Source organism: Balaenoptera acutorostrata, chromosome 10, assembly GCF_949987535.1.
Source record: "Balaenoptera acutorostrata chromosome 10, mBalAcu1.1, whole genome shotgun sequence".
NCBI classification, from domain to species: Eukaryota; Metazoa; Chordata; class Mammalia; order Artiodactyla; family Balaenopteridae; genus Balaenoptera; species Balaenoptera acutorostrata.
In genome coordinates this window covers 73,770,926-73,793,141 of record NC_080073.1, presented here as the reverse complement: position 1 = coordinate 73,793,141, position 22,216 = coordinate 73,770,926, and the positions used below count along the sequence as shown (strand labels likewise).

Here is a 22,216-nt window from a genome sequence, read left to right as displayed (position 1 = left end):
TGTGGTTGCCCAAGTTACTGGCAGATCATCTTCCACGGGTGGGGAGATTCAAATCCTATTCCCCCACTAAGGGAGGAGGCCTGGGGGGCTTCCTTTGGGAAAAATGTAGGGCTTCTCCCAGCCCAGGGCAGACCCAGGGACTGCTTTAAGGGAGAGCCTGCATGGAGGCTGGGGGAGGGATGACATGACCTCTGACCTCTAATGATTCCTACAGGTTATCCATAGGGCACCGGCCCACTGACTGGTGCTCCCAGGGCCGCCTGGTTGCCATGGACACAGGCAACTCCCTCATCATTGTCCCTGAGCAGATCTGCGGTCAGCTGACACAGCTCACTGGGGTCCCAGGGAACAGCCGAGGAGACGGAGGCACACCAACCCACTGTCACTGGGAAGTCAAAGGACTCTCACCTGAGGCGCTCCTTCCAAATTCCCTGAGGGTGTGCATGTCATTTCCCTGCCAGCTGCTTCATGCCAGGTGCAGCGGGATCTCCCTGCCCTGCCCCCTCTCCCTCAAAGGCTCCCCTAGCAACAGCCCTTGCTCGTATTTCTGCCCTACCGGCTTGGACTCCATCTTGGTGCCTTCACTGGGGCATTCATCTGGGGTGGGGACATATCTGCAGTTGTGGGGGAGAGGAAGGTTGGGAGGTTGAGGGACCAAGGAGGAAGGATTTGGGTGCAGGATGGATTTCCGGGCTGTGAGACCAGCCACCTCTGTCCCCGGAGCCCTGGGGGAGCAGATTCTGACCACCTGTCTCTGCATCCTTTATCATTTCTCCAGTTTGTCACCAACTACAGCAGTGGCCAGAGCCCACTCACCAGTCCCTTCACCATCAGTGGCATCCACTTTCTCTGCTGGGCCCTCAGCACCTCATCTCTACGATTCTCCCCATCTCTCTCCCGCTTCTCCTTCATACCTGGGCATGGAGGCAGGGAGCCCGTATTGCTCTTGGGATGTCAGATTTGCATAAGACCTTAAGGATCATCTTACCAACTTCTTCCACAAGCGTAATACCAGGAACCACCATTTATCCAGAACTTTCTGAGATGCCGTATGTGGAGTGGTTGAGGTCCAGTCTGTCTGCATTGGGATCCTTGTTCTGCCACTTCTGAGCCTTGTGACCTTGGGCAAGTTACTGAGCTTCTCTGAGTCTCTATTTCCTCATCTGTAAAATAGGGACAATACAGTGTTTACCTTATGAGTAAGGTCCTGGTGAGATTAAACAGACTGGTAGAATTAGAGCGATTAGAAGAGGGCCAGGCACACGCTGAGCACCCTGTAAGTGCTGGTGGCTATTCCTGGTTCAGATGCTGAGCCGAGGCTCTGTGTGTATTTGCTCTTCAAATCCTCCTGATAATCCTGGAAGTGGGTACCACTATCACCCCAACAGGTGATGATCAGCCCCTTCTTCAACCTGAGACTTGGCCCTTACCACGTGTGGGTGGTCCCCATTCCATTTGTCCAAGAGGGATGGTGGTCACGGGGTCCTCTTTAGATTATTCAAACCTCCAAATGTGGTGGGCCAGGCCCTGCTTCTCTCCCAGCCTTCCACCCTGCTCCTATCTAACAAATATGCATGGAGTATCCTCTGGACCTCCTCTTCGGGGGACACAAAGGAGGGAGGAGACACCACCCTGCTCTCTGAACACTTGTGATTGTTTATGTGACAGATGACAGCTGAGAGTGGAAGACTGTGTGTATGTGCGCACACATGTGCTCAATGCCATAGAGATAAGTGTTTTTCAAATCGCAGCTCACAGCGCATTAGAAATCAGTTCAGTTGATTGGAACCAGCACTTGAGAAACAATTAAATAGAATAGGAAAATTGGGTGCATCCCATGTACTATGGACTAGAATTTTTATTGGGGGGGGGGTGAAGCTTTTGTTTTCATTAGATGTTGTATGTATGTGTATATAAGGTTATGATATAAAATATATTTCTAGGGGTTTCCTTGGTGGCACAGTGGTTAAGAATCCGCCTGCCAATGCAGGGGACATGGGTTCGAGCCCTGGTCCGGGAAGATCCCACATGCCACGGAGCAACTAAGCCCGTGCGCCACAACTACTGAGCCTGCGCTCTGGAGCCCGTGAGCCACAGCTACTGAAGCCCGCGTGCCTAGAGCCTGTGCTCCGCAGCAAGAGAGGTCACCGCAATGAGAAGCCCGTGCACCGCAACGGAGAGTAGCCCCCGCTCGCTGCAACTAGAGAGAGCCCACGCCCAGCAACGAAGACCCAACACAGCCAAAAATAAATAAATAAAATAAATAAATTAAAAAAATATATATATATATATTTCTAACTGTGGATTGTGGTTTTAAAAAAGCCTGAAAGCCTCAGGTCTGGTGGTTGGGCCTCTGCCCCCTTCAGGGGACCCCTCTCACTGCTATACTCCAGCCTCACTGGCCCCATCATTTCCTCTTTCCTACCTCAGGCCCTTTGCAGGTGCTATTTTGCCTGCCAGAAATGTTCTTTTCTCACTCTCTTCACCTGCTTAACTTGTATTCATCATGCAGAACACAGCAATGGGTCATATTATCTCCCTCCCTCAACTGATGAGAAACTAAAGCTCAGAGAGGTTAAGTGACTTGCCCAATGTCACAAAGCCAGGCAGGGGTGGGCTGGGATTTGAACCCAGGCTTCTCTGATTTCAGAGCTCAGGTTCTTTCCTTAACCCGTGAGACTTGCCTACTGACAGCTTCACTTCTTTTCCTCCGGGTCAGTGCAGCAACGGCCTCATGGGGTTTCAGCCCACGTTCCTGCTCTCAGAGTGCAGCCGGCCCCCACAGCTCCCTGAAAACGTCTTCCTGAGGGTCTGCTACTCCATCTCTGACGTGGGCAACGACAAGGTGGGCCTGGCTGCTGCTGGATAGACCGGCTCTGCCTTATCTTCCTGGTCAGAGGCACACCCTCTGGGTCTCTGGGTCTCACGGAAGTTGGGGAGCCCCCGTTTTCACTCACTCTAGCCACACTCTGCTCCTCAGGGCTGAGAGCTGGGAGACCCCAAATAAAGCAGCTGTAGGCTCTGGCTTTGGGGAACAAGGTGGCTGGCTGGGGAGTTAAATAGGGGGGTGAGATTAGTTCGACTTTCATGCCCACTCAATACAGGTCATTGGGTCCCAAATCGAGTCATTCAAATACCACCCTCATGATCTCTGCACTATCTGGGTGTGGCCCCCGGTTAGAATCCGCTGACGTGGGGGGGTGGGGCAGAGGCCTGGTCAGGTTTCCCTGCCAGCGCTCTGGCTTGTGCAAGGCGCCATTCCTGGAGATGTGGGACAGTAGTTTGGGAGGACGTTGAGCTGGCAGTGTGGACAGAGCCACAGACATGGAGCCCCCACTTTGGCAGGATGGCTGACCCTGTGCGCACAGCTGTCCTGCCTGTCAAATGGAGAGGGCCACCTCTGAGCAGTGCCTTGGTTGGGGGACAGGCTGGGAGTTCCTGGCTGGATTTCACATCTAGGAGACTGTCCCTCCCCATGGGGCCCAGGGCTGGGGAGGTGGAGGGAGAGGAGAAATCGAACACCTAGACTCTAGGGCTGGGGGCCCTGGGGTCCTCAGGTAACTGAGGCTCTGCCCCTCCCCGCAGTGGCCAGCCTAGGAGACTAACTCCTCAGTGACAAGGATTTCAGGCTGTAATTCTGCTACTTCCTGACATTCCTCGGTTAGGAGGATGTCACAAACACCCCTAGTCCGTGAAATCAAGGGTGTGATGTGTCCAATATGTATCTGTGTTAAAATATATGATAATAGGGCTTCCCTGGTGGCGCACTGGTTGAGAATCTGCCTGCCAATGAAGGGGACACGGGTTCGAGCCCTGGTCTGGGAAGATTCCACATGCCGCGGAGCAACTGGGCCCGTGAGCCACAACTACTGAGCCTGCGCGTCTGGAGCCTGTGCTCCGCACCTAGAGAGGCCGCGATAGTGAGAGGCCCGCGCACCGCGATGAAGAGGCGCCCCCGCTTGCCGCAACTAGAGAAAGCCCTCGCACAGAAACGAAGACCCAACACAGCCAAAAATAAATAAATAATAAAAATAATAAAAATAAAGGAATCCCTTTTTAAAAAAAAAAAGTTTAAAAAAAAATATGATAATAGATACACAGCTATGTGGAAAAGACATGTTCATCCTCGTTGCACCTGAAATCATCTCTGCTTCTCTACTCTTGTGGACAATGTTAGCCCGGGTGAAGGTGCACTGCCCACATCAGCCTGGGACTCCCTGAGCTGGGGCTGCCTCCCACTTCATCTTTGGGGGGGGGGGTCTCTGAGGACAGGTGTTCTGTCTACTTGCTCCTTTTCCTTCTCCTCCTCCTCTTTTTTTCTTTTTTTCTTTTTGGCTGTGCTGTGAGGCTTGCGGGATCTTTGTTCCCCAACCAGGGATAGAACCCGAACCCTTCGCAGTGAAAGCGCAAGAGTCCTAACCACTGGACACCAGGGAATTCCCTTCCTTCTTTTTAAAATGTGACTTTAGGGACTTCCCTGGTGGCGCAGTGGTTAAGAATCCGTCTGCCAATGCAGGGGACACAGGTTCGATTCCTTGTTCCAGGAAGATCCCACATGCCGCAGAGCAACTAAGCCCGTGCACCACAACTACTGAGCCTGCGCTCTAGAGCCCGCGAGCCACAACTACTGAGCCCACGCGCCACAACTACTGAAGCCCATGCACCTAGAGCCCGTGCTCCGCAACAACAGAAGCCACCGCAATGAGAAGCCCATGCACTGCAACGAAGAGTAGCCCCCGCTCGCCGCAACTAGAGAAAGCCTGCGCGCAGCAACAAAGACCCAACACAGACAAAAATAAAGCAAAATAAATTAAAAAAAAATTTTTTTAACATAAGACTTTTAACTGATGTTTAATACACATACATACCGAAAGGTGCACGTATCATGAGTATCCAGTACTGACTTCTCACAGATCCACGTGACCGGAACACAGGTCAAGAAGCAGAACATCATCGGCGCTAACCAGAGGTCCCTTTTCCTCTTCAGCCCCTGTCCCCAGCCCCCTGCCCACTTTAAAGAAAAAGATTCTGACTCAGCTGATAGTTATTGAGGGCTTGCTCTGTGTTAGCACTTTAATAACCATGGTTTTATTGGATTATTCTAGCAACCCTGAGGGGCAGATGATTATCCCTGTTTTACAGTCAGGGAAACTCAGGGTCGAAAGGGTAAGTGAGTTATTGGGGTCAAATGGTCAACAAGTGGTGGAGATTGGTCTCCTAAAGTCAATTCCATGTCACACATCAGCATCACATTCTTAAATATATACAAAGAGACGTGAATGAAGAGTTTTAAGTAGGGTCCATAGGTCATCAGCAATAAATCTGCATGGACATCTCTGATTGTTTGCCCAGAAACATCCCCTTACTTATTTTGGGGACTTCTCCTGTCTAAAGTCTTCAGAAGGCTTCCTGAGGGAACCGTCAAATTCTTACAGGGCTCTGCCTGCTGGCCACAGTTGGTTGGTCCAAGAGTGGGCATTTGACCCAAGATGGGCTAATCAGAGAGCTTTCTTGGGAATTTTGGTTTCATTCTTCCTCTGGAAATGTAAAACTCGGATTCTGATGGTCAGTTATGTGGAGAAAGGCAGCCTACAGTGAGAGAGAGAGAGAGAGAGAGAGAGAGAGAGAGAAGGGAAGCAGGAATGAGAAGCAAAGGTCCTGATGATGTTTGGATCCCAAATTTCAGTTGACCCCTGAGGCTCTGCCCCATCCTTCCTCTTCCTGCAGCTGGGCTGCAATATATGACTAGCCATCCATCCAATGCATCCCCCTTTCCACCTCAGGCAGACAAGCAAGCTGCTGTCTTTGAGCAAGGGTACATCAATCAATAGACCAGAGAAAAAACAATCAGCCTGTCTATCCATTTATACACACAGGGATCAATTTCCAGCTGTTTGAGATACAGACAGATAAAATGGACTCCACTATTGAATGGGGATAAGGTAACCTACCTAGTGGGGTTGTTGTGAGGTTGCCTGATTAAACAAATATAAAGTACCCTGCTTGGCACAACGTCGATGATGGGATATTTTGGTAGGGGAGGAAGAGTCCATTTCAAAACCTTGAACCTAGCTCTTCCTTACAGCAGAGTTCTAATTAATAAATGTAGAAGGGATGATGGACATAGAAAAGCACCATTAGGCAAGCACCACCATAATGACTGTTGCCAGCAAGGACCAATAACAGATGTTAAAATTGGTGAGCAGAAGAATGATGAAAAACAGGACACTGGCGTAGTCTCAAAGTGTCTCCCCAGAAGATACTTATTAATTATCAAGGGAAAGACAGTTCCTGTACAGTAGAGAAACGTGGTAGACCTCACCTTAACCAAGTAATTAAGGTTAAATCACCAGCAATGAGACCCATCCATATCAGATACCTCCTGATATCATGCACTGAGAAGGATATATCACCTCCATGGTTCCTGCTCCAAAATGCATGCCATCCATGAGAAAACATCAGAATAACCTAAACTGAGGGACATTCTACAAAATAACTGCTCAGCACTTTTTAGAAGTAGCGAGGTCATAAAAGACAAAAAAAAAAAAACAAAAACAAAAAAAACCAAGGAACTGTCACAGATTGGAGAAGACTAAGACATGAAAATTAATGTGATGTGGGGACCTAGATTGGATCCTGAATCAGAAAAAGGACATTAGTGGGAAAACTGGTGAAATTCAAATAAGGTCTATAAATTGGTTAATAGTATTAGATCAGGGTTAATTTCCTGGGTTTGATCATTGTACTATGGTTATGATGTAAGATGTTAACATTAGGGAATTCTGGATGAAAGGTGTACAGGCACTCTCTGTACTATGTAACTTTTTGGTAATTCAAAAACTATATCAAAAGAAAAAGAAAAAAAAAGCATAAATCCTTGAACTTGAAAAAAAAACCCTCCATTCCAGTTTGCCCCCAATAAGTTTGATTAAACCAATATAATGATGTAAGTATAAAACACACAAATTTTAAGGAAAAAACTAAAAAACCAAGATAATAGCCGAAGCCGTAACTAAAATTCATGTAGACAGCTGCCGAAGACTTAAGGTTTATAAAGTACCTGTCCTGGGATCTGAGGTGAGGTCTCTTAGCTCTGTAAACTTAATTCAGGGGTTAGAATACACAGTGAAACTCAGATCCCTGGTCCAATCTCACACCCATTGCAAGAGACCCCACTTCCAGGATTCCTCAAAATGTGCTCCTTTAGCCTCTGTTTGAATGATGCTGATAACGAGGAGCTCACTACTCTCTTTCTTTGGTTGATGTTTATTTTGTGCCCAATTACTATTGATAGAAATGAGAAATTAGAATCAACCCAAATGAATAGGGCTAAGTAATGCTACTACCAAGATGATAGAGCACTGTACAGCCACCAAGAGTAATAAGAATGTGGCCTATCTCAATTCATGGAAGTGTGTATATAGTAATCTTCAGTAACAAGAACAGAACAGAAGTAGTATTTACACACTGATTACAGCTATGTTAAAATCTCAGTGTGTACATTAGGAGCTAGAATATAATTTTGTAATTCAGAATGGTGCAAATAATTGTAGTTTCATGTCACTTTGATTTTTTAAAAAGTAGTATATGTACAGAATTTAAATGAAATTTAGTATCCAGAATTAAAAAAAAAAAATCCTCCATTAAAGGACTCAGGGATTGTCATTTCAAAATTGAGAATGGGTATATGAACACTAGATTGGGAAGGATCCTGAGGCCATGTCTCAGCACCATGAAAGAGAGTGATCTGTTTGATTAGCGATGTCTGCCATGGGTGAAGGATTAGCAGTGGCAGTGTGCATGCTAGTAGCTGCCATCTCTTCTTGAGACACTCCCAGCAATCAGTGTCACTTTTGTAGTCACTCTGAAAGGTGAATGAGCTGTTTAAGGAGCCAGGTGAGGGAAAAGACCTTTTCTTTTAGTTACAAGTGATAGGATTTGGGGCAAGTCACTGGGATATAAGACAGTATGAAATAAATACCATAAGGGGAGGAAAAGCAAAGTCCTCCACAATAGGGGCCAGTTTGAGGGTAGGTGGGCCCAGTAGGGAAGGCTTTATGGCCTTTGTACTGGGTCTTGAAGGATGAGGAGATTTTGCAGGTGGAGATGCTGGGAAGGGTATTGCAGATGGAGACCACAGCATGGATAAAGGCACGGTGGTTGGAAAATAACAGGCCTCCTGGGAGAAAGCAAGGAGATTGCTATGGCTGGAGCACAGAGCATGTGTAGGTTAGTAGTGGAAGATGAGTGTGGAAATGCAGGAAGGGGCCAGCCTGAGTGTGTCCTCAAGGTCAGGGTGATGAGTTTGGATTTTATTTAATTAGCCACAGGGAGCCTTTGATGAGTTTTGAGGCAGGTGGTGCTTAGACGGAGAGGAGACCAGAGGGTGATGAGAAAATGCCTCTTTCCTGGGAAACCATCACTATGAGAGGACTCCAGGCCCTGGATTTTGACACGATCCCTTTAGAGTGTGGGGTGGAAATCAGAGCACTGGGATAATGGGGTGTGGGAGATATAACCAAGACCCATTGAGAACAATCCCATGGGCTCCAACTAGTGTTCAGGATTTCCTGAGCTCTGGGCCTAGCCCAGGGAGGTGGAAGCCACAATCTCTGCCTTCTAGGAGTTTCTAGTCTATGGAGTGAGGAAACGTACACCAGGAGACAACTGGAGACCAATCCTAGACAGTGTGTGATCTGGCACTAAGGGGAGGGCACCAGCTGGGTGTGCAGTGTTTAGGGGTAGAAGATGAACTTGGTGGGCAGCCAGTGGGTCAGGCTTACTGGGGCTCCTGTCCTTGGTGGGAGGTAGCCCTGGATGACTTCTAAAGTGTCCTCAGACTCTGTACATGCCTGGCTCTAGGAGGAGAGGTCCTGAAGGATGGGCAGAACTTGGACATGTAGAAGGAAGAGAAGTGGGCTTTCCAGGGAGGGGGGGCTGGTTGGTGGCGGGGCAGCCAGGGCAGACAAGGACTTAGGATGTATGGGGACACCGAGGGGACTGACTGAGCTGTCAGGTCAGGTTGGGTAGGCGGGGCAGCAAAGCCCCAGGGCCTGGCTGCCAAGCAGGGTACCCTGGCTCAATGCAGTAGGCCAGGGATACTCAGAAGGGATGTGGTGTGACTGGGGTCTGGGGACAGTTAGCCCACAGCCATCAGACTCCTTGGGTCCCGCCAGATAAGGAAAGGGTCCCTGGAGGGCCATGTTGTGGAGTCTGGTTGGCCTCACAAGACTTAGGGGACCCCATGGATTCTGCTATATTCACAGGATGTGGCAAGATTCCAAGGATCCTATGAGTTTCTTTTGCCTGATCTTCCAAACCTGCGATTCCCCCACCCCAGGGAAAGCACTCCCTCCTTACCTTGCCTCCCACTCCAGTGTCCCTGGAGACTGCAGGGAGGAATGGGAGCTGATTTGGCCTTGAGACACAGCCAGGCAGGTACCTCCCTCTCTGTGCCAGGCCCGGGTGGACCTCTAGTGCCCTCCCTCCCCTCCTCCATCCAGGGCCAGGGGAGACTCCAGGGCTCTGGCTGGGCAGTGGGTGGAGGTGGCCAGAGTGGAAAGTCCCCACGGGCTGGATTATATCGGTGTTTGGCAGGCCGGGTCTTGGCCTTCTGCCTGGGGCTCTGCCTGTTTGGAGCCCTGAGTGAGGGGTGAGGTGGCAGAGAGGGTACTGGTGTGGGGACTTTTTCCACTCACCCCAGAATGGAGAGTTCTCCAGTGCCAGGTTGGCGGGAGCTGGGCCAGCTCCAGGTCACCTCAGGCAATGAGAAGCTTGTAGCTGGGAAGCAGGCAGGACCCGGAGATGAGGGACAGAGGACACGGCAGATCAGGCTCGGGAGCAGGAACGAGGACAGACGAGAGCTGGGGAAGAGGGTAATGGGGGACACAGGTGTTTTAGGACAACTAAAGACACGGGCAGGGACTTCCCTGGTGGTCCAGTGGTTAAGACTCCATGCTCCCAATGCAGGGGGTGTGGGTTTGATCCCTGGTCAGGGGACTAAGATCCCTCATGCTGCACAGTGAGGCAAAAAAAAAAAAAAGACATGGGCAGAGTCTCAGTGGAACAGAAGAAGAGAGACAACGAAGAACAGAAGCAGGGGCCGGCATGTCCCCTCCTCCCATGCCCCTGCCCAGGCCTCCTGTTGCTACAGATCAGTGCCAGTGGCACAACCAGAAGCCAGTGCGGCTTACTCTGTGGGTGTGTCCTGAGTGCTTGCTGAACTATGATGAGAATTTCTCCAAATGTCCTATTTGACCAGAGCTGCCCCCAATAGCTCTGACTTCAGCCACTGGCAACCCAGCCCCACCATCTGCATCTGTGCTAACAATACCGCCATCATCACCACCGTCAGCATCACGCTCACCACTACCACTATCATTACCATCATCCTAGCTACTGACCCCATCAACCCCCAGACACTCCTAACTGCATCCCCCAAGGGGTTGGGGGTGCTGGAACCAGGACTGAAGTCAGAATCTCTGAGTGCATCGCCTACAGACCAGCGATTCTCAACAATTTTGCTCCCGAAAGGGACATTTGGCAATGCCTGCAGACACTGGTGGTTGTCACAACTGGGGGACTGTTGCTGGCATCTAGTGGGTAGAGGCCAGGGATGCTGCTAAACATCCTACAATGCCGAGGACAGTGTCCACAGCAAAGAGTTTTTTGTTTGAAAGTGTCAGAAGTACTGAGGATGAAAAACCTGCCTATAGATCCTACGGCCCTCACTCTGCCCTCCTCTGGCCCTCACCCTAAAAGGCTTACCTCATACCTCTGGTTCCTGCACAAGAAGTCATAGTTGCCGCTCCATCTTACGGCAACTTTGATTTCTTATCGCTCGCACCTCCTGGCCTCCACTGCTTGTACTGAAAAGTCAATAAGATGAAAAGTCCTTTGCAGCCACCCTCACAAGGGAAAACACACAGAAACAACTGATACGTGGAGCCCAGGGTACGCCTGGGATTGAGGTCATGCTGGTGCAGGGCAGGGAGGCAGGGGCTGGGCCGGGTCCTCAGGGTATAAAGGAGGAAGGAGTGTTCAGGCCTTCATTCCACTCTGACGCCACAACTCTGAGCTGCTTCTCTGCTGTGGCCAGCCGGGAATCGGCATCATGAAGTGGATGGTGGTGGCCTTGGTCTGCCTCCAGACCTTGGAGGCGGCCGTGATCAAGTGAGTCTGGGGCCTGGCTGCTGGGGCAGGAGCCTGGGCAGCCTTTTTTTTTTTTTAAATGAACTACCATAGACTGGATGGCTTATAAACAACAGAAATTTATTTCTCAAAGTTCTAGAGGCTGGGAAGTCCAAGATCAAGGTGCCTGTAGATTTGGTGTCTGGCGAGAACCTGCTTCCTAGTTCATATACCCCCATCTTTTTGCTATCCTCACATGTTGGAAGGGACAAGGAAGCTCTCTGGATGATCTGCCTCTGCTCTGGGACTTCTGGACAGGGAAGGCTCCCTGAATCGGTGTAGGACAGGACTCAGCGGTGGGAGGAGATATGGCCTCTGCTTTCAGGGAACTTCCAGTCAAAGGGAGAAGCACCATCCCTTCCCCCACTGATGAGAAAAGATGGATCGGAAACAGGGAGAATAGGGATGACTACCACCCAAGCAGACGCTGAACGGCCGGTACAATTATTTCTAGATAGGGAGACGTTTGCTGGTATTTTCCTTAAGGCCCCCAACTTATTTGGCAGACGTCAAAATCATCTAAGCAGAAACACCAGTCATGTAATCTCTATACTCTGAGGTGTCAGGGGATAGGGAATGAGGCGGCACAGCTCACAGGACATCAGGACTCCTGGCCTGCCACACTGCCTGCTATTCTACCACTAAAGAGTGATTTTTTGGCGAAGAGATGGCTCCTCTCAGAAACTTCTTTGAATATGCAAATTCTGTAGCTGTGATGGGGTGAAGCAACCATCAGCCTTCATAGCTCAAGGTGAATGGGTTTAGCAGAGAATTTCTGGACAATGAAGGGTCTTGAGGGAATGGGGAAGAGATGGGGAAAGAAGTGAAAGCAGCAGGAATTCTGGAGCCTGGAACAAGGCCTGGGTGGACCCGCAGAGACCCCTAGGCAATGGCAGCAAGCAGGTCTGGGAGGACGTGGGCAGAAACCCATAATTCAGTACATACAGTTCCAGAGCTGATTTGGGCTCCGGACCACCCAGGCCAACCTCCCCACTGTCCCTGCATCCTGAGAGGAGCATGAATGATCCAGGCCAGACAAGTAGCTGCAGGGGCGGAACTAGGAGCCTGTCTTCTGAGTCTCCAGTCTAGTGCTCTTCCCCTGGGCCTGTGCTCTGTCACAGCCAGCCAGCACCAGGTGCCTGACAGCCACTGTAGCAGAGGACTCTCTTTGGGGTGAATTTTGCCATCTATGAAACTTTTATTTTATTTTTTTGGCCACACTGCGCAGCATGTGGGATCTTAGTTCCCTGACTAGGGATCGAACCCGCTCCCACTGCAGTGGAAGTGCAGAGTCTTAACCACTGGACGCCAGGGAAGTCCCTCTGAAACCTTTTTTAAAAATGCACAAATTGGGAATTCCCTGGCAGTCCCGTGGTTAAGGACTCCGCACTTTCACTGCTGAGGGCACGGGTTCAATCCCTGGTCAGGGAACTAAGATCCCGCAAGCCACACGGCACAGCCAAAAAAAACAAAAACAAAAACAAAACAAAACAGAACAAAAATGTGCAAATCCTACAAAGGGTAATGTCTGAAGTTCCTCTCCCCTGCCTGGGAAAGTGTTTATGGGATATCTGAGAGTGGAGGACCAGGGTGGGATGAGGACCCATGAGATGGGGTGGGGGCATGCATGGGTGAAGGCAGTTGTTTTCTGAGTCTCAGAACAAGTCCTGAGAAGAGTTTTGAAAGAAAGAGAAAGAGAGAGGAAGAAAATGAGAGGCAGAGGGAGAAAGAGCCAGAGAGAACCAGAGATTGAGACAGAGATGGAGAAAGAGGGAGACACACAGACACGTACAAGCCGCAGACACAGGGGGACAGAGCGGCAGGGAGCCTGAGGCAAACAGTTAGAGATGGAGAGAGAGAGAGATTGGGATATTAGAGCCTCTGTAGGAAAGAGGGAGCTCCTGCCCTGACCCCAGCCCTCCTGCAGAGTCCCCGTGAAGAAATTAAAGTCCATCCGTGAGACCATGAAGGAGAAGGGGATACTGGAGGACTTCCTGAGGACCCACAAGTACGACCCCGCCCAGAAGTACCGCTTTAATGACTTCAGCGTGGCCTCCGAGCCCATGGACTACATGGACGTGAGTCCTGACCCTCCCCGGGGCTCCCCTCTCCCTGCTGCCAAAGGCCGAGGGCCAGGCCTGGGCTGTGAGCTGCGCCCTTCCTCTCTGCACCTTCCCACCCGGCCCCTGGGCCTGCCCCCGTCTCTCAGACCTGCCAGCCCGGAGACTTCATTGGCGGGCAGAGCACTCAGGGGCCCCTGCTGACCTGGCAGCTGAGTCCACAGAGACCTTTGCAGCTGCCCCGGGCAGGCTTGGACCGAAGGTCTGTGGGTTCTGGGCGAGCGTGGAGGGCAGGCTTGGGACCCTGCTTCTGGTGCGGGCTGTGGGGCTGGTCACTCTGTCACTCTGTCCGTGGAGGAGGCTGGGCCTGATGGTCCCTGGATCCCACCAGAGCTAACAGCCTGCCCATGTCCCCCCTCCCCCGCCCAGGCTGCCTACTTTGGTGAGATCAGCATCGGGACCCCACCACAGAACTTCCTGGTCCTTTTTGATACTGGCTCCTCCAACCTGTGGGTGCCCTCTGTCTACTGCCAGAGCCAGGCCTGCAGTGAGTGCTAGGTTGGGCAGGGGAGGGCGGCTGGCAGGGCAGGGCACTGACACCCTCTGGGAAGGGGCCGCACTTCATAAAGATTGCTGGGGAGAGCTTCAGTTCTGGAAAGGACCAGGGACTTGTCCAGGGTCACATGGCACATGCCCAAGCCAGAGGGAAGAAGCTGGCCATGGAGCTGGGTGGCACCTCTGCTTTCCCTGCTCACCAATACATATCCCTTCACCTACTCCAGCCCAGCCCAGCCCACTCCACTCCGTTCTGTTTGCTCTGGGCAATGCCATTCCATCCTACTCCACTCTACAACACTCTTTCTATGCTACTCCACCCCATGATTTACTAAGTTTTTACTGAGTATCTCAAGGGACACGGGAGAAGGATATAGATGTGGTCCCCTCCCTGTAGTTGTATTTGGAGACAGGAGATGTTCACTTCCTAGGGCTGCCTTGGTCCCTGCCAAAGCCTTGGGGTTTGGGTCTTGACACCTCTAGTCCAGAAGGTCCCTCATTGGCCCCATCCTAGGCTATCTCAGGATCCTGGTGTGGCCAGCTTCTCCTCGGGGTGAGGTGAGGGTCAGGGAACGCACAGATGCCCTGGAGGTTCATTCACTCCTTCATCCAACGAGTAATTTCTCGGCACTCGCCATGTGTCAGGAGATCTGCTGGGGGTCAGGGAGATGAATAGATTCTATATAACCTGCCCATAGGGAGGTCACCATCCTAGGGCATCTCAAGATTCTGTAGGTCAGAGGGGGCTTTGGAGTCAAGGCTGGCCAGTTCTTGTGGGTCTTCCCATGCCAGGAATGTCAGCTGGCCACCACCTGACTCAGTGGCCGTTGGGGGGTGGGGCGTGGGGGAGTGCTGAGGCCCCAGGATGTGAGCCCAGGCTGGGAGACAGGTGGGCAGCCCGGCAGGCCTGAGAGTGGGCCAGCCTGACTTCCCAAATTTTCCTTCCCTTGCAGCCAGCCACACCCGCTTCAACCCCAGCCTGTCCTCCACCTACTTCAGCAATGGGCAGACCTTCTCCCTGCAGTATGGCAGTGGCAGCCTCACCGGCTTCTTCGGCTATGACACTCTGACAGTGAGTGATGCTGCCGGCTGCCCCCGTCCCTACCCCCAGATGTGGGGAAGGTAGTCCGGGGCTGTGAGCTGGGTTCTAACCTCCAAGTTCTCACAGTCTGATGGGGAGACTTAGATGGAGGCCCTGGAAAATATGGGAAACACCTCGTGCTCTACCGTACAGGCCAGAAAATCAGTACAATAAAGGCTCATCCAGGGACTTCCCTGGTGGTCCAGTGGTTAAGACTCCGTGCTTCCACTGCAGGGGGCATGGGTCTGATTCCTGGTCGGGGAATTAAGATTCCGCATGCCACAAGGCGTAGCCAAAAAAAAAAAAAAAAGCTCATCCATTCACTCATTGAACCCTCACTGCGGGCCATTATGTGCCGGGCACCGAGGGCACCACAATGGTTGCGATGACCTGGTCCTTAAGGAACTTAAAGCCTCGGGAAGAAGAAGGTTGGGGTGGGGAATGCTGCAGCAGTCAGGGATGGCTTCTTGGAAGAGAAAGTGGCTTTTGCAAACGTGTCAAGAAGAGAAGCAGCAGAAACAAAGGAGGGATGAAGAACAGACCCTTGAGGGGTCGGAGGAGGGGGAGCCTGGGGGAGGTGGGTGGAGTTACACTCGTCACCTCCCATCCTCTGTTTCCCCTCCAGGTCCAGGGCATCAAGGTCCCCAACCAGGAGTTCGGCCTGAGCGAGAACGAGCCGGGTACCAATTTCCTCTATGCGAAGTTCGATGGCATCATGGGCATGGCCTACCCTGCCCTGTCCATGGGCAGGGCCACCACCGCCCTGCAGGGCATGCTGCAGGAGGGTGCCCTCACCAGCCCAGTCTTCAGCTTCTACCTCAGCAGGTAAGGAACCACCTGGCGGTCCCCAGCTCCCAGCCCATTGCCCCCGTGGCCCTGGATGGCTGAGGTTCAACACTTTGGGATTTGAAGGCCTCCCAGCAGGCATATTTGGCAGGGCCTTTCCTCCTGGGCTTCTGACTCTTCCTCCTCCCCTCCCCAACCCCTGCATCTGTCCCTGCCCACTCGGCCTCTTCTTTGTATTTCTTGGCCACGACAGTATCTCTCCTTCCTCCGGCTGAACTCTTCTTTGAGCATTGCTACTGCTTCTCCATACCTCTTGGGCTTACCTCCTGCCCAGAGCCCCAGTTAGCTCATTTCCTTCTGACCAAATGTTTTCTACCTGGACACCTCTTTTGTGTAGAAATCTATTGCTTCATCTCCTTTGATCTATTGTTCTAGCCAGGTCCTGGAGTCTTCTGGTCTAGGTCCACCATGAACTCCTAACAAGTTGTTATTCTTACCACAAACACGAGCCAACTCAGTGATTTATGTGGATGGGCCCCGGTGCCAGGCAGTAGGAGGGGTGGGGGCGCGTAGCGTGTGGCCGGGGATGGACTTTCTTTCCTCTCCAGAATTAGACAACTACCTTCTAGAGATAGTCAATATCTACTCTCTGGGGCTTAGTCATTTGAATCTTTCAACCACGTTATCCTGTTACGACGGTGGCTGGCCTCTGTTTACAAGTACTCTGAGTTTAGCCTGTAGGAGCTCTGCCCAGTTCCACGCTCAGGTTCGTCTTCTGTCTAACAGGGGAGGCCCTGCCCTCCCCTCCACCTGGGCCCTACCTCCCTCCGATCTCAGCAGAAAAATAACAAGCTGGGCCCGGGTCAGGCTCCCGTGGACACGCTCCACCAGCAGCACAAAGTGAAAGGGCATGGAGAACATGGTGTGTGGCAGGGTGGGGGGCCAGACGACCAGAGCCTTCCCCAGAGGCAGCGCTTGGTGAAGCAGCAGCACCTGGGAGCCTGAGGCACTGGGAAGTCTGAGCTCCAGTTGGGGCGGCGGGGGTGGGTGGGTGGGTGGGGGACACAACCTCTTCCCTCAGGGAGCTCCGGTCTGAAGGGAGACACAGCTGTTCCTCAGGGAGCCCCAGTCTGGAGCCAGGGCAGGACCTCTGTTTTCCTGCCTTTTCCACAGCCACTCCCTGACTCACTTTTGCTTTACGTCCTGCAGCCAGCAGGGCTCTCAGGACGGGGGAGCAGTCATCTTCGGGGGTGTGGACAGCAGCCTGTACACGGGGCAGATCTACTGGGCCCCCGTCACCCAGGAGCTGTACTGGCAGATTGGCATTGAGGAGTGAGTCTGTGGTGGGCCCTGGGGGTGTGGGCACTTCCTCGGAGCAGGCTCTGAGGCACTTCATGTCACACACACACATCCGGGCACTGTCGGGTGTCGGGGGGGGGGACAGAGGACCCCAGAGACCTGCGCCTGCAAAGCCACAGCTGCCCTCAGCTGGGGTTTCAAGGCCCAGGTCGGCCTGGAGAAGGAGGGTGGGGTGGGGACAACATAGGAAGGGGCAGGACTGGGAATCCCAGACAATTTGGACCCTGTAGTCCAACCTTAGGGGCTTATACATTAGAAAACTGGGGTGTGTGAGGGGGAGGGACTAATTTGCTCAAAGTACTTACAATGAATCAGTAACCCTGGCCTTCAGTGTTTCTAGAACCATCCTTGGAACTCTTTAGAAAGAGATTCCAAGGCCATTTAGGTGGCCTTTGACAGGCTTTGGTATGAGGCAGGAGGATGGCTGGATTGACCTCTGCAGAGTCCTTATCTTCCAGAGGTGCACCTTGATTCTGTGGTTGCAGCTCATCCCCTAGCTGCCCTGAGCTGGGAGGTGCTGAGGCCGCCCATCTCCTCACCGTTCAGGTTCCTCATTGGTGACCAGGCCACAGGCTGGTGCTCCCAGGGCTGCCAGGCCATCGTGGACACTGGTACGTCTCTGCTCACCGTGCCCCAGCAGTTCATGAGTTCCCTTCTGCAGGCCACAGGGGCCAAGGAGGACCAGTATGGACAGGTGCGTGTGGCGGAGGTGTGCCCCTTCCCTGGGGGAGGCCAGCCAGGGGGCATTTATGGTTTTTCCTGGGAGCACAGGAATAGCCTGATTCTTGGCCTCCCTGCTTCTCGCTGCTCCCAGGCACTGGAGGTGGGGGCCGCAGGATGACTGGGGCTGGGAGCTGGCTGGGGGCCTGAAGGCTGATCCAGGGGAGCCAGATGCTTGTGCTAAAAGGGTGTGGGGAGGTCACTACTAGGCAGAATTTCCTCTGAGCTTCAGCCCCTTAGCAGAAACAGGTTACACACCTGCCGGGCTTTGCAGTAAGAGGGAAATAACTAGACTGTGCTGCCAAGCCCATGAGTGACAAGGGATAACCCTTCAGTCCACAGCTCCCTCACCTCCACAGGGCCATGCTCTCTGCCCCGTGCCCCCTCCTGAGCCCACCAAAGGGTTTGCCTAATTAATGCATTCCCACTAACTTTGGTGGACTGATGGGCCATGCTTTCTACAGACCTGCGTGTTTTAAAAGGACACTTGCAGAGAAGGGGGTGTAGATTTAACCTTTCTCATGGGGGAAATTCAAGCAAGAGTCATGTTTGGGGGTGAGAGAGATGCTCAGGTGCCCCCAGATCCCACCCTCTGCACGTGAGTCCTCCTGTGTAACACGAGCAGTATTGGTGTTGCAGCCTCCAGTCCCAAAGCAGGCTTGGGGCTCAGGCCCGGGTCCGGAGGGGCTGAGGTGATGGGGTTGGCAGGTCCTCTCAGGGGGGAGATGAGGCATCCTGGGCCCTGTTCCTCTCTGCAGTTTCTCGTGGACTGTAGCAACATCCAGAGCCTGCCCACCCTCACGTTCATCATCAATGGTGTGCAGTTCCCTCTGCCACCCACTTCCTACATCCTCAATGTAAGTCCCGGCCCCTGCAGGCTGAGAGAGTGGGGACACGATCGGGAGGGTGGGGGATGGGGGATGGGGGTGAGGGCTGGGAGGAAGGGGTGGGTAGCCAGAAACGCTGGGTCTCCTTACCTTGCGCCATTTCCTGATGCCTTGCAGCATTGATTTCTTTTCCCCATCCATTGATTCTAAACCCCCGTCTCTGGAACGAGGCTATGAAAGAGCAAGAGTGCCATCTATTATTAATCATTATTATTAATTAGTGGGGAGGGGCACTGACTCTTTGTTGATCACTTATGAGAGTCAGCCACGGAGTGAAGCACTTTGTCTACATTTCCCTGATTACTCGTCACAACATTCAATGAGCGAGATACTAATTCTATTTTACAAATAAAAACTTGGAGGTTCAGAGAGTTAAGTGACTGGCCCAAGGCCACATAGCTAGTCAGGGTGAAGCTAAGGTTTGAACCCAAGTTGGTCTGGCTCCAAGACTTTACCACCAGGCTGACCTGCTCCAAATCAGGAACAGGAGGGAGTCAAGGAGACCCTGCAGAGGGAGGCCTGTTGCAGCCTGCCCTCAGCCACACCAGAATCCCCCACCAGCCCGGCTCTGGCTCTGGAGGCTCAGTTGGTCTGTGAGCCCTCAAGAGCAGAAACTTTGGCTCACCTGTTTCTGCATCTGTGCTGCTGGCCTGGGGCTCTGGGCTGAGCAGTGCCCCATCACTGTGTGAGCGGATGAATGAGTGTTGCCCTTCTGTGTTGTGCAGAACGACGACAGCTTTTGCATGGTGGGGGTCGAGGCCACCTACCTGCCCTCCCAGAACGGCCAGCCCCTGTGGATCCTTGGGGACGTCTTCCTCAGGTCCTACTACTCCGTCTATGACTTGGGCAACAACAGGGTGGGCTTTGCCACCGCCGCCTAGACTCAGCGCCTGGACGCCCGGGCTCCCTTCTCCCTCTGGGCCTCCCAGGCTACAGGGGGTTCTCTCTGCATTTCCTCTCTGCATGTAGCCTCCCTTCTCTGGACTCTGGACTTTCTCTAACAATAAATCTTTCTTCTCCATATCGGCCAGCCTGTTGTTTCTAGAGGGCAGTTGTGGCCTGTAAGGCAGCCCCTGGTCTCAGACAATGGGGACAATGAGAGTCAGGGGCACATTTGCCTCTGCTGCACCATGTTCTCCCTGAGTTTCTAGGAGGTTTGCAGTGGGTCACTGAGAACCTAAGAGAAATAGGGCACAGGGTAGGGCTTGGAGGTGGGCCCTGCATCCCTCAAAGCTTGGAGTCTGTTCGCAGCTTCTCTCTGGAGAGGGAAGACAGTGGTCGTGGCATGGAAGCAGGGCATTCCTTTGTAATGGACAATCCAAAATGCTCTGCTGACCTAATTTACCAAACTGCCACCAGAATTACCCCACACATGTGCACTAGCAGTGTGACTAGGGGTCCAATGTATCCTAAATCTGGGCCTCTTCCTCCTTATCTGTGATCAAGTTTCACTAGGAGCTTTCAGAGTAAGGCTGGATGCCGATACACACTTGTAACAGTCATGGATCCTTTAGGGAGAGATCACCTGATGCCACCAGAACCTAGTAGGTTCCAGGAGGGCTCCAGAAGATCTGGGCTGAGTTAAGCCTATCGTATTTTAACCCAGACCCCTATGTCCCAGGGCTTGTCTTTAAAGAAGGGCTGGCTCTCAACCATGGACAAGAGGGATAGGTATTTGAATCACATGAAAATCAAGCCCATTTGTTCTAACCAACTGAGCAGGAGGTCTTGTCCTTCTGGACTTCATGGACTTCATTCCTGTCCTCCATAGGACCCACCCAGCAAAAGACGCGGAAACCTGCGGGGGGCGGGGGGAACATGGTATGGGGAGGGGGAGGAGGAGGAGGAGGAAGAGGAGGAAAAGGCAAAGAATGATAGCTCAGCACCCTGTAACTTCCAGCAGGAGAAGGTGACACGAAAGAGGTCAGGAAATTTCTGTCCAGCAACATGGCAGTGGGGGGTACCTGCAAGCTCGGGCTGATGAGGTCTAGGTGGGGAGGAGGGTATATATAAATGGAGAACTCACAATTAGAGGGGAGGTGGGCTCTATTTTATAGTCATATTTCCTTTACCATGCTGACCAACCTTGTCCCTTATGCTCAAGATCCAGGTCTGGTACCCCACTCCAAACCAGGAGGGAAACTGAGGTTTGACACAGAGGGGTTTCTATGGCAACAGCACACCATCTGGGACCCTACATCTTTCCTAGACTCCAGGAAAGTCAGCCCGCTGCAAGCCTCTCCTTGGGGTCAGATAGGCCACAGGGTGTATTGTGGTGATCTGTGGTTCGGACATCACTTATTGAAAAGAGAAAACTTGCAAAAGGGGTATAAACGAAGTGAAACCAAGTTTCCAAACTAAACGCCAAGTCCCTCTACAGGCCTGAACTCACAGAGCGGGACTACAAATCCCGGCGTGCCTAGCCGAGGGGCAGGGAGGACTACGCTTCCCAGCGGGCTCCGCGGCAGGCCGACGTGGGGCGGAGTCGGGCGGGGCGGGGCCGCAGGGTAGGGTGCTGCCCTCTGCCGGGCGCGGCGGGAAGTGGGTGCGGAGTGACAGCAGGAGCCCCGGCGCCGGGCGCGGGGCTCGGTGACAGCGGAGGCGGCGGCCGCCGGCTGGACGTAGGGAGCGGCGGCGGCGCCGACGGCAGAGGGAAGGGCGGACGGGGGCGGGCCTCCCTGGTGGCGCGGAGCCTGAGGAGTCCGGGAGGGGGTGGCCGGCTCAGCTCTCGGGCCGGACACCTGAACTTGGGACAAGTTGCCGGAGCCGCGGGGCGCGGGCGGCGGACGGATTGACCTTCATAGTTAGGTGAGCGGCGCCGGGGGGCAAGGGGTGCGCGGAGGGCCCGGAACCCCTGACCGAGGCTCGCCTGCTCCGATCCAGTGGGTCCGGGAGACAGGTGGGTGGGTGGGGGTGTCGGCTGGAAAGGGGAGCGAGACCGTGTGCGCCGCGCTGCCACCCGCCCCGCTGTCCGTCTAGCCCGGGACGCCCGGCGCATGGCCGGGGCGGCGCTGCCCGCGGAGCTTGGGAGCCCCTTCAGCCCCTCCCTTCAGGCCCGGGCCGGGGGGCGGCTTCTCTGCGACCTTATGTAACCAGGCGGGAGGGGCCGTGGCGGGCACGGGCCTTCCCGGCCCGGGAGCTGGGAGTCGAAGGGGCGGGAGGCGTGGGAGTGAACTTGCAAGAAGTTTGAGGGCGTGTGGGCCCGGCGCCCACTTACTTCTTCTCCACCGGACGCGGCTGGGGCGGGTGGCACGGGGGAGGGCGCTGGAGGTAGGGGAGGTGTGCGGGGGCCGAGTCTGGCCGGGCCAGGCCCTGCCTGGATGGTCCGGGGGAATGGGAGGGCCGGAGCGGCGCCACGCCCCGGGGGCCGGGCTGCTGGAAGCTGAGGGGGGGGCGGGTGGAAGTACCATCCCTCTCTCCCTTCCCGTCCCTTCCTCCCCCTCGGTCTCTTGAAGAAGCCGCCCCTGCCAGAGTCCCCCGGTATCCCTGAGCGCAGTCTTTTTCTCCCCCTTGCATTATTCCACGACCTTAGGGAACCCCAACCCCAGAGCTCACCCACTGCACGCCCCTCTTTCTAC

General features: G+C 53.5%; 2 protein-coding genes across 2 annotated transcripts in view; both read left to right on the top strand.

Annotated features, from left to right (window-relative positions):
* Positions 1-11,076: 11,076 nt before the first annotated feature.
* PGC (progastricsin) lies at positions 11,077-19,538 on the top strand. The gene is made up of 9 exons (XM_007197882.2): positions 11,077-11,172; positions 13,118-13,268; positions 13,680-13,797; positions 14,759-14,877; positions 15,512-15,711; positions 16,882-17,004; positions 17,578-17,725; positions 18,510-18,608; positions 19,364-19,538. The coding sequence occupies exons 1-9, from the start codon at positions 11,114-11,116 to the stop codon at positions 19,517-19,519; spliced, it is 1,173 nt and encodes a 390-aa protein (XP_007197944.2). The 5' UTR covers positions 11,077-11,113; the 3' UTR covers positions 19,520-19,538.
* A 1,651-nt stretch (positions 19,539-21,189) lies between these two features.
* Positions 21,190-22,216, top strand: part of TFEB (transcription factor EB) — a 47,683-nt gene continuing 46,656 nt past the window's right edge. The window contains exon 1 of the mRNA XM_057555700.1: positions 21,190-21,446. The gene's annotated coding sequence lies outside the window, so the exon portion shown is untranslated. The remainder of the gene's footprint in view (positions 21,447-22,216) is intronic.